We start from the raw sequence: 22,390 nt of genomic DNA, 5'->3' as shown, positions 1-22,390 counted from the left end.
AATAAATAAGATCCCTGAGGGGACTTATCTGGGTGGATGTGGAAATGATGATGTTTCCTCTTTGGGAGAATCCAGACTAAGCGGTCACTTATTTAAGATAGAGGTGAGGAAAGATATTTTTTTCTCATGAGTCTTTGGAATTCTCTTCCTCAAAAGACAATGGATGCAGAATGTTTAAATATTTTTAAGGCAGAGGTAGATAGATTCTTGACGATCAAGGGTCTGAAAGTTTATCAGGGATATGCAGCAATGTAAAATCAGAACAGCCTTGATCTTATTGAATGGTGGAGCAGACTTGAAGGACCAAATGGCCTACTCCTGCCATGCAGTGTGATAGTTCTGTGGTAAAGGCAGAAGCCACAATGTGCAATACTCCTGCACAAGGAATCTCTTGCATCATGAGGGGATCCCTGCCCATGGAGATCTTCCTGACTGAAGGATCCTCCCACAGAAAACCAGGCAGGCCTCTATTCTGACTCCAGGTAGAAGGCAGCTGTCATCATGTTTTCCTACTGCCTGATCTTCATGGCTGTAGTTATTTCCTTTCAACCCATCGATGAAAAAGCTCTTGTCACCTGTTAAAATCTGATGATGCAAATGATGGGGTTTTTGACTTGAATCCTTATGCTCTTTCTGATTCATTTACTTGTAAAGTACTGGTTTAAAATACCAGATTCGTAAACAATATAAACTCTCATAAAGCGAAGCAAGTTTGTGGGATTATAGTAAGCTGTACAAACGTTGGAGTGTTTTTAAGGTTGTTCTTGTTGTTAGTTGAACTAGTCTGGGGAAGATTTGGTACAGGCTGGAATAGGAATGATATCCTCGGTGATCAATATTATATAAAAACAATGTCAAACAAGATGGGGGAGGAACTCTGATTGAGAACCAGTTCAGAGACAGTGAACGGTGGTGATTCGAGGCTTCTATTCCTGCCTTCAGCTGGATCTAGCAGACTCAGTTGCTTTTGAATGATTCTTTTGTCAACTCTGTGATTATGGACACTGCATAATCCCAGTTATCAACCCCATTTTTGGATTGAAAATTGCTAAATGTTCATAACAGATCCACTGATATCTGACATGGCAGGGAATAAGAGTAACAAATGATCTCCACCCAAAATGTAGATCCGTCTGTTCTTCCCAGGGCCTGTGAAGTATTTTCTGCCTTTGTTTCAAGCTTCCATGATTTGAAGTTGCTCGCTGTAATCTCCATTTCGGAAATGTTGTTGCTTGTCGGCATTTCCCTTTATTGTGTGCATTTCGAAAGCTACTAAGACCGTTCTGAATGTTTTTAACTTGAGAAGAGAGCTTTACAGAGAAGAAGATAGCTATGGAGCAAACACAGTCTGCTTCAGAGAAGTCTGAGGGGATTTCAGGAATTTGACTCAGTACAATAAACTCCAGGGAACACATCTGCTCCATTGCTGGCTGACTCTATTAATCTCACCTCTACATGAATGGGAAACCAAACAATATCACAGAAGTTTCCAGAAACGTTAGTGCAGCCATATAGTGCAATAGTACTGGAGGCCTCTAATGTGTCTAGGATGTGGTAATCAAGAAAGGACAGGTGCAGACTTACCATAGACTACTCTCTAGTATCTGTCTCATTCTTAGATACTTGCATCTGCATCAAGAATGGGCACCTCAGCACCTCACTCTACCACAAGCCCATGGATAACCTCACAATGCTATACTACGCATACACAGAATCTATTCAGATGAGGAGGAACGTGACAGACACCTGAAGGTACTCAAGGATGTCCTTATAAGAACAGGGTATGATGCTCAACTCATCATCCACCAGTTCTGATATGCCACATCAAGAAACCATAATAAGCCCCTCAGGAGACAGACACGGGTTGCAACCGATAGGGTACACATCGTTGTCCAGTACTTTTGGGGATCTGAAAAACTATGCTATGTTCTTTGCAGCCAGTACACATTATCGATGAGGATAAGCACCTCGCCAAGACCTTCCCTATGCCTCCACTTCTCACCTTTAAACAACCACCAAATCTTAAACAGACCATTGTTTGCAGCAAACTGCCTAGCCTTTAGGACAACATCAACCACAACACCATACAACCCTGTCATGGCAACCGCTGCAAGACGTGTCAGAGTATCAACACGGGTAACACCATTACATGTGGCGAAACCACCCACCGTGTACGTGGTACGTACTCATGTGACTTGGCCAACGTTGTCTATTTCATATGCTGCAGGTAAGGATGTCCCGAGGTACATTGGTGAGACTGAGCAGACTGCTATCACAACGGTTGAATGGACACCACACAACAATCACCAGGCAGGAGTGTTCCCTTCCAGTCGGGAAACATTTCAACAGTCTGGGACATTTGGTCTTGGATCTTCAGGTGACCATCCTCCAAGGTACACTTTGAGATAGGCAACAATGCACAGTAGCTGAGCAGAGGCTGATAGCCAAGATCAGGACTCATGAGGATCACCTCAACTGAGACCTTGGGTTCATGTCACACTACAGGTGACCCCACTACACTATATACACTCTCTCTCCCTCTCACACACACACCCACACACCCACACTGTTATATACTCACACATTCATGCAGACCCTCTCTCATCCACACACACATACAGCACCCACAATCACACCCACGCACGCATTCTCTCACAGGCTTATACTCCATCACATTCACACACCCACTTTACCAAGCTTGCACACATGCAAACACACGCTGTCTCATGTGCACTCACATTCATACACACGCACTCAGATGGACACACTCTGTCTCTCTCCTGCACGCACACACACGGACCCCTTTATGGGGGGAATTTGTATTTGCAGAATGATACTAACAGGTACATTCTCCTTTGCTCAAAAAATGCAAAACCTGCAAAAAGTCAATGCAGGCAGCGAATCCATGTAGTATTTGTAAATTCTACTTTGGAAATAGAAGTTATCTGGCTCAAGATTGGTCTGACTTACACCATTAAGGCATTGTCTGAGCTGAGATGTCACCTATTGTTATAAAACCTTAAGTTATCTTGAAAATGTGGCTTAAACATTGTTCTGGGATTTACATATTAAAAGACCGAAACTAGCAAATCCATTCTAAAAGATGAAAGACTTAACAATCTAGGTTTGTTCAATGTATCACTGTGATCCTTTGCTATAAATTCTGTGTCCTATGGTCCTGCTCCACAGCTACCTGATGAAGGAGCAGCGCTCCGAAAGCTAGTGCTCCCAAATAAACCTGTTGGACTATAACCTGGTGTTATGTGATTTTTAACTTTAGTTTTGGGATCCACAGTGTATGAAACACAGCAAGATAGGAAATAGGATGATAAGGAGGCCATCAGCCCTTTGAGCCTGCTCCACCATTCAAAATGATCATGGCTGATCTTCCAACTCAGCCCCCTTTTCCCACTTTCTCCCCGTATCTTTGATCTTCTGAGCCCTCAGAACTATATTAAACCCCATCTTGAAAATATTCAATGCTCGTACCTCAACCACTTTCTGTGGTAAAGAGTTACCCTTTGTTCAATATAGACATTTATCTTTACTAATGAAACACCAGTAAAAGGCATTGGGAAAACTAGCAACCACAAAAGCCAGGCTTGCGCAAAACCACACATTTAGAGCTGCTCAAATTGGTTTGGACAAAGCCGTAATATCAGGGGGCACCAGCTGCACCTGGTGATAGTGCTCAGTCAATGTCATCTGGATGCCATGTTGTTTCTCATGGCAACTGGTAAAAAGACATCAGCAACACGAGAAAACCTAAACAGTTCAGTTCAACACAGCACAGGAACAGGCCCTTCAGCCCACAAATTCGCAAAGAGCAAATCATTCTGTAAATTTGAAATCATCTGATGATGTTGGTACTTCAAGGACAACAGCCTTTTTTAGATCTGGATGTGGCCCACAGTTCCAACTCACTGTCCCCCACCAATTCCTCCCCTACCCAGGGCAATTGAAATGAAATAGGAAATTAACCCAGTTCTTTCTTGATCTAACCCACTCTGCCTTCAAACAGTAGGCAACAAGACTAAGACTAGGGTAGTCCCCTTATTATCTGGACTGGGAGTTGATGGCTTCATTGGAACTGGACATGCTCGTTTAACCTGGATCTGGGCAGGTTAAGGTCGGGCGGGGTTTACTGCTCAGTCAAGCTGCACATGAGAACCTCCCAAAGAGAAAATGTTTTACCATTTTATTCAAGTTCATCGGCCCTGGGGAGCAGCAATCCTCTCTCATGCTCATTCCTCAAGGTAGCTCGCTTGTCAAGTTTCTCTTTTGCTTCCATGATCTATTTACTTGATGGAGAGAGTCAATCTCAGCTCCCACCAGCTGGATAGACAGGAATTCCGGCCTCAAAGAAAGAAACTGTAAAACTTGGGGAATGACACAAGCCTTCCGTACCTGAAAATGGAACTTGGATTTGGACCAGTATGTTCACTTCCCAGCTCTACTTTATTTCACTGTTTCTGTTTCATTTGAACCAGAGTAATGGCCTGAAGCCTGAAGAAGAGGGTACAATAGTTTTTTGGAGGTAAGCACATGAGCTGCTTGCTCACTGAGCTTCCCATTCTGACCAAAAACTGTAAACTTGTAACCTTGAATTTTGATAACTGTCAGAAATCTCTCCTGCTGTAAATCCTGGGAGTGATGGATACATGATGTGAATGCTGCTCAGTATTTTGAAATTAAAAATCACACAACACCAGGTTATAATCCAACAGGTTTATTTGGAAGCACTAGCTTTCGGAGCACCGCTCCTTCATCAGGTGATGAAGAAGCAGCGCTTTGAAAGCTAGTGCTTCCAATTAAACCTGTTGGACTATAACCTGGTGTTGTGTGATTTTTAACTTTGTACACCCCAGTCCAACAATGGTGTCTCCAAATCAGTGTTTTGAAGAGAGATATTGCTTTTGGCTTATTTGTTTCTCCCTCTGGTACTTCGTCCACGTGATGCACTGGTATCTGACAATCCTTTGCAGATAGTACTCAAGCAGGAGGCTGGAAGAACACAGCAAGCCAGGCAGCATCAGGGGATGGAGAAGTCAACATTTCGAGTATAATCCTCCTTCAGGAATTCCTGAAGGAGGATTATACCCTAAATGTTGGCTTCTTCACATCCTGAAGCTCTGTTGCTTGCTGTGTTCTTTCAGCCTCCTGCTTGGCAATTTTGGATTCCAGCAGTTGCCGGGTTTTTTTTGCCTCTAATTCCTTGTAGATTACTGCGGTGACCCAGAGTGCTATACATGACCAATAGCAGTCCCAAGGGAATTCTCCAGATTTTTATTTTCCACTAATGGTCTCTCCCAGGAGATTACTCTGGGAGGTAGGAAGGTGTTTATACGTCTGGCATTATAGTTGTGAAACAGGTCTGATGGTATATCCTGATGAAGGGCTTATGTCCGAAACATTGATTCTCCTGCTCCTTGGATGCTGCCTGACCTGCTGAGCTTTTCCAGCACCACACTCTTGACTCTGATGGTATATCTGACCTTTTCCTGTTCCTTGTTGCTGTAGATTTGGAATGAAGGTGGTGGAGTGATATTGTCACTGGTGATTCTGAGGCCCAGACTAAGGTTTTAGGGACATGGATTCAAATCTTGCCCCACCAGCTGGTTAGTACATCCAAATAAAAAGCCAGTCTTCTTAATTGTGACCACGATAATGTGACGATACAATGGCTTTGAGAGGTTATTCTGTTTTTTTTTAAAGAGAGGTTTTAAGACAGAAGTGATGAGCTGTCTGTTTGGAAAACCAGTAGACTAAATAGCTTGTGCAGCCTTAGAGTTTTTTTTTTATTTGGAATAATAGAAGCAGCCTGAATGGGTGTGGTCAATCTCAAATCAAATAAGTTTTAGTTTCTTAGTTTTTCACACATAGCAATTGTTTTGGGATCCACTGCTGCAGTATTTCAGAATTTCAGTCATTTAGAATTGTCTTGATGTTTCTCCTCCTGGGCTTCTACAGTTGCACATGAAATAATCTGTTTGCTTGAATTTGTCTTTAGATAAGGCTGTGTTTATGGAATATTACTATATTGGAACAGTTAATTAGTAATAGCTACTGGATCAATTATTATGTTAAGTTGTCCAATAGAGTCATAGCTAAGCCAATTATTGTCTTTATTCTTTCTTTTCTCTATATTGACCACAGTTTATGAATAAAGTGTGTTTTATTTTACGCTGGTTAGTTTGACTAACTGAATTGCATCTGGAATGCAAAACTTTGTATATTTATCTTTAAAATAAGAAAAAGTTGAGTTATAGGTTACCTTCTTAATATATTTTGAAGTGGTCTGGTCTGGTCTATATCAACAACTATCATTCATTTATAAAAATCCATCTTGTTCTTTAATGTCCTTCTGGGGTGGAAACTTTCCATCCTAACTCCATATCCAAAACAGTGTGCTTCATTCTTAATCGCCCTTTGAAATGGCTGAGGAAGCCTTTCAGTTCCAGGACAATTAGGGATGAGCAATAAATGCTGCCCTTGCCAGCTGCTCCCATGTCTCATGTAAGAATCCAAGAGATACTTTTCAAGCTGGGATCTCGATCCTTGAACACCAGTTACTGATTCCACACTCGTCTGGCCAACCGTGATGAGTTGAGATTAGATAGTGCCACCATGATACATTTAACGGTAATGGCTGCCTCAAGTAAGGGACTCCTGCCTTTGGTCATGCCTCCTCCTGTTGAAGGAGGGGGGAGACCAGAGATAGAGGCGTAGAGTGACAATCCTCCAGTGATTCCTTTTACTTCTCTTGGACTTGAGCATCTCACTTTGGGCTGCAAACTCTAAATGAATGACAGAGAGGGGGAGCAGTTTCGTCCAATGACCTCCTGCATTTATCTGCCTCAGCTGGTAAAACAACCTTCTTCCTGGCCTACCCTACATTCTGGATATTTTTATAACTCGTATAGGAAAGTATTCAGTGATAATTGAGGGAAAAAAAACACACACACATGAATTATTGATAACTCGATGATTATTCTCCAGATTTGCCCTGGAGATCAGTTGTCAATTTCTGGAGACTTGAACTCAATCCGTGAGCATTCGGCAATGACAGCCTTTCTCCCTCCTGGTTAATACCAACCAATTCAAACCGGGAACAGATGGAGTGTGGCTCCCCATTAGTCTGCAGCATGCACCATGGGACATTCCTTCACTAAGCCATCAGAGACTCCAACTCTTTGCAGATACAATTGCAATACCAAAAAAAAAATTTGCTGGGTCACCAAATGATTCTTGATGACATTTGCAAGCCACTGTGCTGTTCTGAAACTGCCTTCTAAAGGATAGGGTTCAATGTGGTTAACCAGATCAGAGCCGGTTTGACTGCTATCCGGCCAGGGTAGAGTTACTAGACTGAGAAAGCTATCGTGGTTGGGCACATCAGAATTGGGAGGGGTTCAGAACCAGAGTTTTGAATTTCCTCAAAGACTCCTGTCATTTCCATTAGGTCATGGCAGGGTCACCACCTGCACTCACTTAAAGTGGGGCGGGAACATGCAGGAAATTAAAATTTCTCTGTCTTTGGCATTTTGTATAGCTGAGTGAGATCCGAAGCTTGTGCTAAGTGAATTCATGCACCATGGCAGGGGACTACTGAAGAGTCAGGAACCTTTAACAGGTCAGTTTGAAAGTTGCTGCCAATGCCTCCTCATGTCTCACGTGTCCCCACCATTTTCTTTCATATGCCCAAACCACCCCTGGGGTCTTCTATCCCTAATGTCCTTTCCATACCCCCTTCTGTGACCACTACCCATCCATATTCCAGGCCCACTCTCCCAATGGACATTATATAATTCCAATCACCCACTCAGGTCTGGACCATCCTCGAAGCAGTCATCATATGCATTTGAGAATGTCCCTTGGGGAAAAGAAACTATTGAGATCTTAAAAGTACCAAACAGCCACCGTCATTCATCGTTTCAATGTCAAAAGCTTTCATCAAGCCCATATCCCTTAATCTTGTGTAAGCATTAAAAACCAACATCAAAGAAATAATTACTTATTATAAGATAATACGTATGTCAATCAAACAAGCTATACAATTCCCTGCTAGGCATGTGAATGTTGCCTGCTGAGCTGAGGGCAGTATCTGTTCCTGGAGCTTAGCCAAGCAACTGGATCTGCAGCAGTAGTCCGAGTAGATGACCAGATGACTTTTCCAGATTACCACATTTCCATTTGTCTTCCTAATTATTTGCTGTGCCTGCAGGCTAACGTTTGTGATTCAGTTACCACAACACTCAAAATCCTCTTTACTACAGCGTTCAGTCTTTGTTCTCTATTTAAATATTGTGTTTTGCTCATTCTGCTACCAAAGTGAACAGCCTCACATAGTTTTCACATTATACTTGATTTAACAAGTTTTAGCACTCACTTAACTTATGTTCCTTATATAGTTATGAAAAACGTAACTAATCCTTATAGTTATAAGGAATAAGTTTGTATCACCCTTCCAAGTTGCTTTCCCACCTAATGTTATATCACCATCTATTGTGGCTACAATATACTCACTCCCTTTATTCACCTCATCAATACAGACTGTAAACACTTCAGCCACAACACCATAAGCTCTTAACTTGTGTGCTGACGTTTTATGTGGTAATTTTTTGCATTTCAGAAACCCAAATTCATTACATTTACTGGTTCCCCTTTATTGCCACTGGTTATTACATACTCAAAGAGCTTGAATAAATTTGTCAGATATGGTTATCCTTTTAGAAAACCACTTGGCACTACTTGATTGAATTATGATTTCCTAAATGCTCTACCATTAATTTTATATTGCAGCACTATCCCAATGATAGATGTTAGACTATCTGCCCCGATTTTTTCTCTCTCCATCCTTTCTAAACATTGGTTTAGAAAATCTGTCATTTTCTAAAACATTGAGAACCTGTCACAATCTATGGATTTATGGAAGATTACAACCAATGCATCTATTACATTTGCTGCCACTTCTTTCAAGACCCTAGGAAGCAGATAACTACAGACTTGTTAGCCTTCTGTCACATCAAGTTTTGAGATTCAATTAGATTCCCTACAATGTGGAAACAGGCCTTGCAGCCCAACAAGTCCACACTGACCCTCCAAAGAATAACCCACCCAGATCCATTTTCCCTCTGACTAATGCACCTAACACTATGGACAATTTAGCATGACCAATTCACCTAACCTGCACATCTTTGGCTGTGGGAGGAAACCGGAGCACCCGGAGGAAACCCACGCAGACACGGGGAGAATGTGCAAACTCCACACAGACAGTCGCCTGAGGTTGGAATCGGATCTGGTCCCTGTGCTGTGAGGCAGCAGTGCTAACCACTGAGCCATCGCCCCTCTAGTTAATGCAATTGTTTTATTTTTCTCTTTGAGATGGTACTACTCTTGAGATGATTTGAATATCTTATGCTGTGAAGATAGATACAAAATACTTGTTCAAAGTCCTTATGATTGCTTCATTTACCACTAATAATTTCCAAGTCTCACTCTTTACAGGGGACAAAGTTAAAAAAATCACACAATACCACGGTATAGACCAACAGGTTTATTTGGAGGTAGTAGCTTTCGGAGCGCTGCTTCATCATCAGGTGGGTTTTGCAGTGCTTTGAAAGCTAGTACCTCCAAATAAACCTGTCGAACTATAACTTGGTGTTGTGTGATTTTTAACTTTAAGCACCCCAGTCCAACACTAGCTCCTACAAATTTTTAAAGGGGGGTGCTGACTTTAGTTATTCTCCTCTTTTTCACAAAAGCGTAGAAGCTCCTACTGTCTATCTTTACACTTCTTGCTCGTTTATTCTAATATTCCAATTTCTCCCTGTATCAGTTCTTTAGTCATCCTGGCTCAGTTTCTGAAAGTCTTTTTACTCAGCATCCCTATGGTGGAGTCTTTCTTTCTCTGACATCAATGACCCTCACTAGATTGGGCTTTTTGCAACAGTGTGGAGTTTCTTGATCACATAGCCCAGCCAGGTAAGTACAGTAAATATAGAACATAGAACAATATAGCGCAGGAGGAGAATGGGAGCACTCCCATAGGATTATTACCGTTTAGATTTATTCAAGGTACTACACACGTTTGCCTGAGCATAAATTTAGTTAAATAAAATGGTTGGCATCGATCTTCAATAAGGGGGTGTACCTTCAGGTGCTGGAGTTGCCTTCGCTCATCCTCCAGCTGTCGTTTCTTGTTTTCTATCTCTGTCTGCCGCTTCCTCTTCTCCTGGGAATGAGAGAGAGCAAGAAGGAATCAGTTCAAAAGACTTGCTAAATAATTCCCCGTTCACTTACTTAGTCTGTTGTCTCTCTCAGTTTTCCTGAAAAGAACATCCTGAATGGGGAACTGCTGCTGGATTCGCATTATGTTGCATTAAATTCAGTGATTGGTTAATTGTGGATTTTCACACAGAAGGTGATGAATGAATTCATACAGGCTTTTAACATCAGGGATTGGTTTCAGTTAAACATTATTATCGTGAAATATCGCTTTTTTTAAAAAAGGTTCCAGTAAATTCTGAGTAACAATGGCAGCTTTTAATAATTCCAAACAAAACTGCTGCTTCAACCGCCTGTCTCCCCTCCCCACTCCCACATTGTCCCAATACACCCCCTTCCCCTCTCCCTCCCATCCCCACTCTCCCACCCCCCTCCCCCACTCCCTCCCAGCCCCACTCTCCCACCCCCCACTCTCTCTCCTCCCCACTCTCACACTCACTCCCCTCTCACTCTCTTCCCTCCCCACTCCCAACACCCACTCCCCCACTGCCCCACTCCCTCCCCTCCCTACTCTCCCAACCACCCCACTCCCTCTCCTCCCCACTCCCCCATGCATCCACTCCTTCCCCTCCCCACTCACCACCCCCATTCCCACAGTCTCTTCCCCAATCAGAGAAGGAGAAATCAGATACATGTAGTTAAGGTATTACTCCAGGTTGCTGAATCTAAAATCGAGGGACATTAGATAAGGATAAGGGGAGTGACACTTCAGTCTGAAGTGAGAAGAAATCCTCTTACTCAGTGTTGTAAATCTTTGTCCTTCTCTCCCAGCATGCTATGGAAGCTGAATTGTTGAATATGGTTAAAGTTGAGACTGATAGATTTCTGCTGACCAGAGTGTCCAGGATTATGGGGCTGGGGTGGGTAAAATACAATGAATTCTTCAATTAGCTAGGATTGCACTGAACGGTGAGGGAAGCCCCATAGGCAGTATGGTCTACTCCTGCTCTGATGTGCTATGTTCCTTGATCCATCATTCTTAATATCCAGGAGAAAAATGCAAGATGATCCCCATCGTGATTACTGAGCGAACTGACTAATAGCTTAGGAGTGGGTCTGGGTGGGTTGCCCTTCCGAGGGTCAATGCAGACTCAATGGGCTGAATGGCCTCCAACTGCACTGTAGGGATTCTATGATTCTATAAAGACTCAGTTAGGCAGATGTTTGCTGACACCATTGTAAAGGGGACTTTGTTTGATTGACAGATTTATTACTGTTGAAGTCCGTTTTAATTAGTTGTGTGTAGTTTTAACTAAGGTCAAAGTTTCTTCAATGAAATTTAGGAAATAATTCACTTATGAGACATGGCTGTCACTGACTTGGCCAGCATTTATTGCTCATCCCCAACTGCACTCAAACTAAGTAGTTTGCAAAGCTATTTCAGGGGGCAATTAAGAGTAAACCATAATGCTGTGAGTCACATGTAGGTCAGACTGGTTAAGAGTGGCAGATTTCCCTTCTTAAAGGACATTAGTAAACCAGACGGCTTTTTATAAAAATGAACAGTGGTCATCATTAGATTCAGTTTTTAATTTCAGAATTTATTGAACTTTTTTGGGCGGCACGGTGGCGCAGTGGTTAGCACTGCTGCCTCACAGCGCCAGAGACCCGGGTTCAATTCCCGCCTCAGGCGACTGACTGTGTGGAGCTTGCACATTCTCCCCGTGTCTGCGTGGGTTTCCTCCGGGTGCTCCAGTTTCCTCCCACACTCCAAAGATGTGCAGGTCAGGTGAATTGGCCATGCTAAATTGCCCATTGTGTTAGGTAAGGGGTAGATGTAGGGGTACGGGTGGGTTGCGCTTCGGCGGGGCGGTGTGGACTTGTTGGGCCGAAGGGCCTGTTTCCACACTGTAAAGTAATCTAAACTCAGATTTCACCAAGGTGAGATTCAAACCCGTGCCCCAGAACATTAGCACGGGATTCTGGATTATTCGTCGGTGATTTTATCACTACACATCCACCTCTCCATTTCACAGGTAGCATTTCAATGACAGTTTTATTACGTTCTATGATGTCAGTTTTCAATATCTATCTGCTTATTTGAACAATATCAAAGGTTCTTTTTTCAGTGAGATGCTCATTGGCTGTGTTTGATTGACAGTTTTATGATCAAGTGGGCATCAAAGTGGAACAGGAGGCCATGCGTATATCCCATTTCATCGTGCCAATGTGGGGTTGCTCAGTGTTGGAAAACTCAGGGGCCAGCTCACCAACTTAACTTTCGAGGTAGGTCATCCGGATTGGAAAACAAGAAGCACTTTTTGACTTGATGTAAAAACCTGGAACTCACTCTCCCTAGGTATTTAGATACTAGGGAATAAATGGAGCTTTCCAGACTGTGATTAACGGAGCTGGTTAGTTAATGTCATGGAGCCAAAATGTATAAGGTTGCAAAAGGATTTGCAAAAATGGTTTCAGAGATGAGGATCTGAGGTAGAGGTTTGGAGAAGTTAGGACCAACTTCCTTGGAGAAAAGAAGGTTTGAGAGGAGATCTGATTGAGGTGTTCAAAATCTTTGGTAGGTCAGGACAGAGTATATAGGATCAGGGATCAAGAATGAGAGGACACAGACCTAATGTCATTGATATACTATGATGGCCATTGATATGTACCAACAGATTCAGGAGCAGCTTCTTCCCTACTGTTGTTAGACTTCTGAACAGACTTCTCAAATTTTAAATTTAATGATGAACTCACTCTTCCTCTGCAGCTGTAACACTGCATTCCTTGCTCTGTTCTATTACCCTAACGCACTTTGGTATGGCATGATCTGCCTGTACGACATGCAAAACAAAAGTTTTCACTATACCCAGGTGCACTTGACATTAAAAAATCAAATCAAAAAAACATTGAATAATAATATCAGATCAGATGAATGAAAACTAATTTTCCTAAACAGTTAAAGTTTTCCTGTGGAAAGTGTTCAGCTGAGGCATTCAAAAGGGAATTGGCCTTTTAGATTAGATTACTGACAGCATGGAAACAGGCCCTTCGGCCCAACAAGCCCACACCGACGCGCAACCAACCCAGACCCATTCCCTTACATTTACCCCTTCACCTAACACTATGGACAATTTAGCATGGCCAATTCACCTCACCTGCACATCTTTGGGTTGTGGGAGGAAACCGGAGCACCTGGAGGAAACCCACACAGACACAGAGAGAATGTGCAAACTCCACACAGTCAGTCACCTGAGGCAGGAGCCGAACGCGGGTCTCTGATGCTGTGAGGCAGCAGTGCTAACCACTGTGCCACCTTGCCGCCCACATTTAAAAGGAAACAAGATTCAAGGTTTTGGGGGTGGGGGTAAGGCAGAAGAACAGCAGTAAATGTCTCAGCCCAAGAGTTGGTGTCACAAAGATGGGTTTAGTGCCTCCTTCTGCATCACAACAAATCTGTGAATTGGTTTCAAGGTGTCAATTAACCATGACCTGCTGGAAGAATGGAGCAGAATTGAGGGGCTGAATTGTGACTCCGACACTTACGGAGCTTATTCAGGGTGGAGGAGAGGATACTGGTGAGGAGAATCTCCTTTAGAGCAACAAACGTGGGACAATGGTTCCAGCACTGGTGGCCATGAAGTAAACGTAGTACCAGCCTCTGTTGAGGCATCTTTCAATGTGTGGGACCACTGGCCCACCTTGAAACAAAGCTGGTTTGATGATACCATTCCTTTTGAGCTCAGGTCATTAACATATTGTCGGCTTCACCCTGAGCCAATTCTCTTGGCCGTTCGCCATTGTCTTCCACTCTCGGGGGAAGGCTGAGGGGGCAGGTCCCAATATCAGATATTGGCCAAATGCTGTTGGCACTGCTCTGTTCCGTACACTAGCAATTTGGCAACTGAGTAAACTGGTGTGTTGGTGTGATGAGCATGCTTCTTTAATCTGTATTTCAGTTCTTTCTACAATGCAGTCTGCTCAACAAAAGGTTGAAAGAAGCCTTTCAGGTTAAGAGTCTCAAATCTTTCAAAGCTTGCTTGAAGACTCATTTATGAAGGGGGATTGATATACATTACATCAGAAAATTCGCAGCATTGAATGAAATATTAGGGCTCATATCAGCACTTTTCACATTTCAGAAGAACATAGCACTCAAATAGTTATCTGATTTCAGTTTTCACTTTGCCATTTCCAACTCAATGCCCTTGTCCTCCTGTCCCATTGAAAATGGGAATATGTTTCTGATCAAACCCTCATCTTTATTCTTTCATCAGATGTGTCAGGATTTGTTGCTCATCCCCAATTGCCTTTGAACTGAGCAGTCGCTATGTCAGTTCAATGAGAAGTTAAGAGTCAAGCACATTGTTGTGACTCTGGTGTTACATGTAGGCCAGGATGGTAGGTTTCCCTCTAGAAACAATATGAGTAAACTGATAGAACATTTTTTTTAAAGCAGTCACCATTACTGAGGTTATCTTAATATTCCAAATTTATGAACCAAATTCAAATTAAACCCACAGCTATTGTGGGATTTGAACCCATGGCTAAGTAAAATCGAGGTTTCTGGATGACTAGTAATTACCATTAGGCCCCATCTTCCCAAACTCTTGTCACTAATTGAGGGCGGTATCTGGTTCTGGTGATCATGACATGGTGCAGGTGACCGAACTCTGTATTCAGAGGAGAGAAACCCCATAAGATTCATCCCTTGTTCCAGGAGCCTCAGTTATGGAGAAAGACCAGAGAGATACTTGCAAATAATGTTCATGGCAATAACAGAAGTAAGGGAAAGGGCAGGAGGTTTCCTGAAGATGTGAGGAGAAACCTTTTCACTCAGAGGGTGGTGGGAATCTGGAACTCACTGCTACTAAGGCAGAAACCTTCAAAACGATTGACCAGTTGGGTCAATGGGCTAAGGCATGGCTGATGAAGTTCAATTTGATAAATGTGAGGTAATGTATTTTGGTAAAACAACCAAAGGCAGGACTTTGAATTAAAAGTAGAGCCTTGGGTATAAAAGAGAGGTAGGGGTTTAAGTGCACAATTCTTTGAAGATTGTGCCACATGTAGACAGGTTAAGAAGGCATTTAGTACGCTAGCCTTCATTGCTCAGACTTTTGGGTATAGGAGTTGTGATGTCATGTTGAGGTTGTACAGGACGTTGGTGAGGCCTCTTCTGGAGTACTGCGTCTAGTTCTGGTCACCCTGTTGTAGGAAGGATATTATTAAGCTGTAGAGAGTTCATCAGAGATTTACCAGGATGTTGCCAGGAATGGAGCATTTGAGTTATAAAGAGAGGCTGGATAAGTCGGGACTTTTTTCATTGGCGTGTATGTGGTTGAGGGGTGACCTTACAGAGGTTTATAAAATCATGAGGGGTATGGATAAGGTGAGTGGCAGATATCTTTTCCCTTGGGTCAGAGATTTCAAGACTAGGAGGAATATTTCTAAGGTGAGAGGAGAAAGATTTAAATAAGGCATGAGGGCAATATTTTGGAGTGGTTTGTGTGTGGAATGAACTTCCAGAGGCACAGTTACAATGTTTGAAGACACTTGGATAAGTATATAAGTGGAAAATGTTTGGAGGGATATGGGCCTGGAGCAAGCAGGTAGGATTCGTTTAGTTTGGGATTATGTTCAGCATGGACTGGTTGGATCTGTGACACTATAAGTATTTAGATATGCACTTATAATGTCAATGCAGGCAAGACTATGGGCTAAGTATTGAATTGGAATACTTAGGTGGCTGATGGGCCAAAGGGCTTTATACTGGCTGTAGATCTCTCTGACGTTATGTATGAATTGAAGCACGTGGAACTCATATACATCCCTCCATTGCATCGGCTGCGTGGTAATTATTAACAAAGCTCCCTGGCTGGTTATGAGCAAAGACAATTATTTCTCAAACGAAAACATTTTCACAGATTAGAAGTAGATAATTCCCAGGAAAACACAAGGAGGTTCCACACACAATAAAAGGAAACAAAGGTCGCTGTTAAATCTGCAAAAAGGTTAACAGGAAAAGGGATCGTGCACAACAGCAACAGCCTGAGAAAAAAGAATTTTTCTAACTGCATTAAACACCAGAAACCCAACAGACATGTTATATCATTAAGAGATTCACAAAGACTGATTTAGACGGAACGTTCAATGTACAGTAGAAATAGCAAATGAATATTTTATATTAGCCTTTACTTTTGAAGAAAAAGATCAAATAGTGCTGTTAAAATTAAAATTATTCACATTAATAGATGATGAATCTGAAATAAGAAGCTTTCAATAGAGATCAGGCAGTCTACCTACATGCTAATACTCATGAGTCCGTCAAGATAGAAGGAAAGCACTGAGACTATCATTTACCTCAACGGGAACACTGTTCTGAGACCAGAGGATTGGCAGTACCAAGCAGTTACCACAGGGACATTTTGTGTGTGCACATCTGTGTCTGTGTGTATGTTCCTATGTGTATGTTTGTGTTTCTGTGTGCATGTCTGTGTGTATGTTCCTATGTGTATGTTTGTGTTTCTGTGTGCATGTCTGTGTGCGAGTGTGCCTGTGTGTATGAACCTGAATTGTAGTTCCAGTGTCCAGGAGTTTAAGAGTAGTGAGGTCAGAAATAAGGTTTCAAGGTTGAAAGAGTTGACCGGCGTGCAGAAAGGTGGTTTGAAGTGTGTCTACTTCAACACCAGGAGCATCCGGAATAAGGTGGATGAACATCAGCATGGCTTGGTACCTGGGACCTTGATGTTGCAATATTGTGGCCATTTCGGAGACATGGAAAGACTGGGACAGGAATGGTTGTTGCAGGTTCTGGGGTTTAGATGTTTCAGTAAGAACAGTGAAGATGGTAAAGGGGTGTGGGGGTGTGGCATTATTAGGCAAGGACATTATTACGGTGGCCGAAAGGACATTTGAGGACTCATCTATTTAAGTAGTATGGGCTGAGGTTAGAAACAGGAAAGAAGAAGTCACCCTGGTGGAAGTTTTCTGGAGGCCTCTGGATTGTTCGAGGGATGTAACGGAAAGAATAGCAAAGATGGATAGGAGTGAGAGTAACAGGGCAGTTGTTATAGGGGACTTTAATTTTCCAAATATTGACTAGAAACATGATAGTTCGAGTACTTTAGATGTGTCAGTTTTTGTCCAATATGTGCAGGATGGTTTCTTGACATGGTATGTAAACAGGCCAACAAGGGGTGAGGCCACAGTGGATTTGGTACTGGGTAATGAACCCAGCCAGGTGTTAGATTTGGAGGTAGTGACCACAATTCGGTCATGTTCACGTTAGCGATGGAAAGGGATAGGTATATAATGCAGGGCAAGAGTTATTGCTGGCGGAAAGGCAATTATGATGCGATTAGGCAAGGTTTAGGTTGCATAGGATGGGGAAGTAAACTGCAGGGGATGGGCACAATTAAAATGGGGAGCTTGTTGAAGGAACAGCAACTGCGTATCCTTGATAAGTATGTACCTGTCAGACAGGGAGGAAGTGATCGAGTGAGGGAGCCGTGGTTTACTTAAAGAAGTTGAATCTCTTGTCAAAAGGAAGAAGAGGCTTATATTAGGATGAGGCATGAAGATTCAGGGTGCTTGAGAGTTAAGTGCTTGCCAGGAAAGATCTAAAGAAAGAGCTAAGAGCCAGGAGGGGACATGAGAAGTATTTGGCAGCTATGATCAAGGAAAACCCTAAAGTTTTTTACAGGTATATCAGAAATAAAAGAATGACCAGAGTAAGATTAGGGCCAATCAAGGATAGGAGTGGGAAGTTGTGTGTGGAGTCTGTGGAATGTGGAAAGTGTTAAATGAATATTTTTCATCAATATTCAGACTGGAAAAAGACAATGTTGTTGAGGAGAATACTGAGATACAGGCTACGAGACAAGACGAGATTGAGGTTCATAAGGAGGTGTTAGCAATTCTGGAAAGTGTGAAAATAGATAAGTCTGCTGGGCCGGATGGGATTTATCCTAGGATTCTCTGGGAAGCCAGGGAGGAGATTGCAGTGCTTTGGCTTTGATCTTTATTTTGTCATTGTCTACAGGAATAGTACCAGAAGACTGGAGGATAGAAAATGTTGTCCCCTTGTTCAAGAAGGGGAGTAGAGACAACCCTGGTAATTCTAGACCAGTGAGCCTTACTTCAGTTGTGGGTAATCTGTTAGAAAAGGTTATAAGAGATAGGATTTATAATCATCTAGAGAGGAATAATTTGATTAAGGGTAGTCAACACGGTTTTGTGAAGGTAATTCGTGCCTCACAAACCTTTTGAGATCTTTGAGAAGGTGACCAAACAAGTGGATGAGGGTAAAGATGTGGTGCATATGGATTTCAGTAAGGCATTTGAAAAGGTTCCCCATGGTAGCCTATTTCACAAAATACAGAGGCATGGGATTGAGGGCAATTTAGCAGTTTGGATCAGAAATTGGTTTGCTGTCAGACAACAGAGGGTGATGGTAAATGGGAAATGGTCATCCTGGAGTTCCGTTATGAAGTGGTGTGCTGCAAGGATCTGTTTTGGGAGTACTGCTGTTTGCCATTTTTGTAAATAACCTGGAATGAGGGTGTAGAAGGATGGGTAAGTAAATTCACAGATGACATTAAGGTCGGTGGTGTTGTGAATAATGTGGAAGGATGTTGCAGGTTACAGAGGGACATAGGTATCTGCAGAACTGGCTAAGAGGTGGCAAATGGAGTTTAATGTGGAAAAGTGTGAGGTGATTCACTTTGGAAGGAGCACTAATGACAAGACTCTGGGTAGTATAGATGAGCAAAGAGGTCTTGCTGTCCATGTACATAGATCTCTGAAAATTGCCACCCAGGTTGATAGGGTTGTTAAGAAGGCATATGGTGTGTTAGCTTTTATTGGTAGAGGGATTGAGTTTTGGAGTCACGAGGTCATACTGCAGCTGTACAAAACTCTGGTGCAGCTGCACTTGGAGTATTGCATACAGTTCTGGTCACTGCATTATAAGAAGAAAGTGGAAGCTTTGGAGATGGTTCAGAAGAGATTTACTGGAATGTTATCTGATATGGAGGGAAGGTTTTATGAGGAAAGGCTGAGGAACTTGAAGCTGTTTTCATTCGAGAGAAGAAGGTTGAGAGGTGAATTAATTGAAACATATAAGATAATCAGAGGGTTAGATAAGGTGGACAGGGAGAGCCTTTTTCCGACGATGGTGATGGTTAGCAAGATAGAACATAACTTTAAATTGAGGGGTGATAGATTTGGGACAGACGTCAGAGATAGTAGCATGGAACGCACTGTCTGTAACAGTAGTAAACTCAGTAACCTTAATAGCTTTTAAATGGTCATTGGATAGACATGTGGATGAAAATGGAACAGTTTAGGATAGATAGACTTGAGATTGGTTCCACAGGGCGGTGCAACATTTGAGGGCCAAAGGGCCTGTACTGCGCTGTAATGTTCTATGTTCTATGAGGTGTCCATTACCAGTCCTGCTGGGATTTACTAATGTACAAATGCAGTAGCATTGGCTGGGCAGAATTCCAATCTGATTCCAGAGTTCTCTGCTCCCACCACATGCCCTGGATATTAAGATCAAATCTATTAATGGTAACAATACATATATATTTTAGTAGGGGCTTATTATTGTGATGCATTGTAATTACTAATATACTTCCAATGATCCAATGATCACTGCTAGAAGTTGCTGATAGACATCAATGAAGGACAACATTGGGCTTGGTTATATCCCCAAAACCCCGTAGAAAACCCAGCTCCCCCACCCTCCCTGGAGTCCAGTGCTCTTCCACTGCCCAACACCATCTCTCCCAAGTGTGAAAGTGGATCCTTATGTGAGGTTGTACAGCTCTTCTCAAACGGTGGCCCAGTAGCAGACTGAAAAGGAGGGGAAGAGAATGGGCGATGGGAAGGAGAGGTGAAAGGTATGCACTGACCAGGTCACCATGCACCTTGTAACAGCCAATCAGGAGACGCATGTCCCAAAATTGAGTGGGACGTTGCTGGATGGGTTGATGTAGGATAAGGTCCATGTTCTCATGGAGAGTAAATGTATCAGTTACCAGTTTGATCCATCCCATTCCACAGGCAGTTTAAACTATAATCCAGACTCACATCCCAGCCAGCAATTAAAGCCAAGTTTCATTTATTCATTCACAGCCTATTACTTATACAGGTGAGATATTACAACATCTGGAGGGGACACTCTATCTTCGAAATGGAGTTCTGTTGGAAGCAGATATAGGAGGAGATGGAGATTGTTGATTAAAGTACTTTCATTGAGTGGGGTGATCAGTCAAACTCATGTCATCCTCTGGCCAAAAGCCAGGATTAAATGGTTCTCATATTGATTACCATTCTCCCATGGGCTGAACCAGAACCACCCTCAGTCTGTACTGAGACAGCTGGTTTTGGAAGTGGGAGAGACGGTTCAGGACATTGGGTAACTGACAATGCCCAGTATTCCCTGATTAATCATTTGAGATGTTGGGAACTGTCGAGGTTGAGAGAGAGGAACATCGTTTCCAGTTGTAGCATCCGTTTATTGGGCTGCATGTTGGGTGTGGGTGGGGCGGGAGGGGGTGTCAGCTGAGGAGGGAACCGTTTAAAAAGAATATAGGTGCTTCAGGATTTAGGCATTGTTGGCAAAACTGTATCTGTAGCTCGTCCCATGGGATGGAGGGCAGCTGCTGGTGGTGCAGGTTGTACCAGCTCAGTGGGAAGTGAAGGGTCACTCATCTTGGTATTTGACTGGAATCACATCCAGGCCAGACCAGATAAGAACAGCAGTATCCCTTCCCAGTGCAGCATAAGTCAACCAAGGAGATGCCTTCCGTCTCTGTGATTACACCTCACCTCACATCAGTTTTGTTTCTGGAACCTGAGAACCGTATCTCAGCTGACAGACCCAGTGCAAACATTTACCACAGACAGCAACTTCCAAACCCACAACCACGTCCATCTAGAAGGTCAAAAGCAGCAGATACGTGGGAACAACACCTCCTGCAAGGACCCCTCCTGCAAAAACTCTTTGTCCTAACTTGGAAATATACTGCTGTTAAAATGGGTTCAAATCCCAGAATTCCATTGTGGGTCAACAAACACCAAACGGACAGCAAAGGTTAAGTCAGCAGTTAACCACCACCATTTCAAAGGCAATTGGAGAAGGGAAGCAAATACTAGTCCAGCAACTCATGTCCTTATCTTGGAAAAAAACTTGTAAAAAGTAGTGAGCGAGTGCAATGCTGTTGCAGAGACAACCTCGAGGGAGCACCGCACTATCGGAGGGCCAGTGTTGAGCAAGCACTGCATTGTTGGAGGGTCAGTGCTGAGGGAGTGTCACATTGTTGGACGGTCAGTGCTGAGGGAGCACCGTACTGTCAGAGGGTCAGTGCTGAGGGAGTGTCGCACTGTCAGAGGGTCAGTGCTGAGGGGATATCGCACTGTTGGAGGGTCAGTGCTGAGGGAGCACCACACTGTCGGAGGGCCAGTGCAGAAGGAGTGTAGAACAGTTGGAGGGTCAGTGCTGAGGGAGCACCGCACTATCAGGACGTCAGTGCTGAGGGGGCACTGCACTGTCAGAGGGTCAGTGCAGAGGGAGTGTAGCACAGTGGGAGGGCCAGTGCTGAAGGAGCACCGCATCGCACTGTCAGAGGGTCAGTGCTGACGGAGCACCGCACTGCCAGAGGGTCAGTGTTGAGGGAATGCTGCACTGTCAGATGGTCAGCGCTGAGGGAGTGCCACACAGTCGGAGTGTCAGTACTGAGCGACCACTGCATTTTTGTAGAATCAGTATTGAGGGACTGCCGCACTGTCAGAGGCTCAGTGCTGAGGGAGCACCATACTGTCAGAGGGTCAGTGCAGAGGGAGTGTCTCACTGTCAGAGGGTCAGTGCTGAGGGAGCGCTGTACTGTAAGATGGTCAGTGCTGAGGGAGTGCTACACTGTCAGAGGATCAGTGATGAGGGAGCGCCTCACAGTCATAGGGTCAGTGCTGAGGCAGTGCTGCACAGTCAGAGGGTTAATGCAGAGGGAGTGTAGCACAGTGGGAGGATCACTGCTGAGGGAGCACCACACTGTCAGAGAGTCAGTGCTGAAGGAGCATCGCACTGCCAGAGGGACAGTGTTGAGGGAATGCTGTACTGTCAGAGGTCAGTGCTGAGGGAGTACCACACAGTCGG

General features: G+C 43.4%; 1 protein-coding gene across 3 annotated transcripts in view; it reads right to left on the bottom strand.

Annotated features, from left to right (window-relative positions):
• Positions 1-22,390, bottom strand: part of palm1a (paralemmin 1a) — a 292,230-nt gene that overhangs the window by 133,072 nt on the left and 136,768 nt on the right. For all 3 annotated transcript variants that reach the window (XM_072593634.1, XM_072593635.1, XM_072593633.1), the window contains exon 3: positions 10,154-10,234. In XM_072593634.1, the coding sequence (XP_072449735.1) occupies positions 10,154-10,234 (81 nt within the window). The remainder of the gene's footprint in view (positions 1-10,153; positions 10,235-22,390) is intronic.

The sequence above is a fragment of the Chiloscyllium punctatum genome, chromosome 24, assembly GCF_047496795.1.
Source record: "Chiloscyllium punctatum isolate Juve2018m chromosome 24, sChiPun1.3, whole genome shotgun sequence".
NCBI lineage: Eukaryota > Metazoa > Chordata > Chondrichthyes > Orectolobiformes > Hemiscylliidae > Chiloscyllium > Chiloscyllium punctatum.
This window is presented reverse-complemented; position numbering and strand designations above follow the sequence as displayed.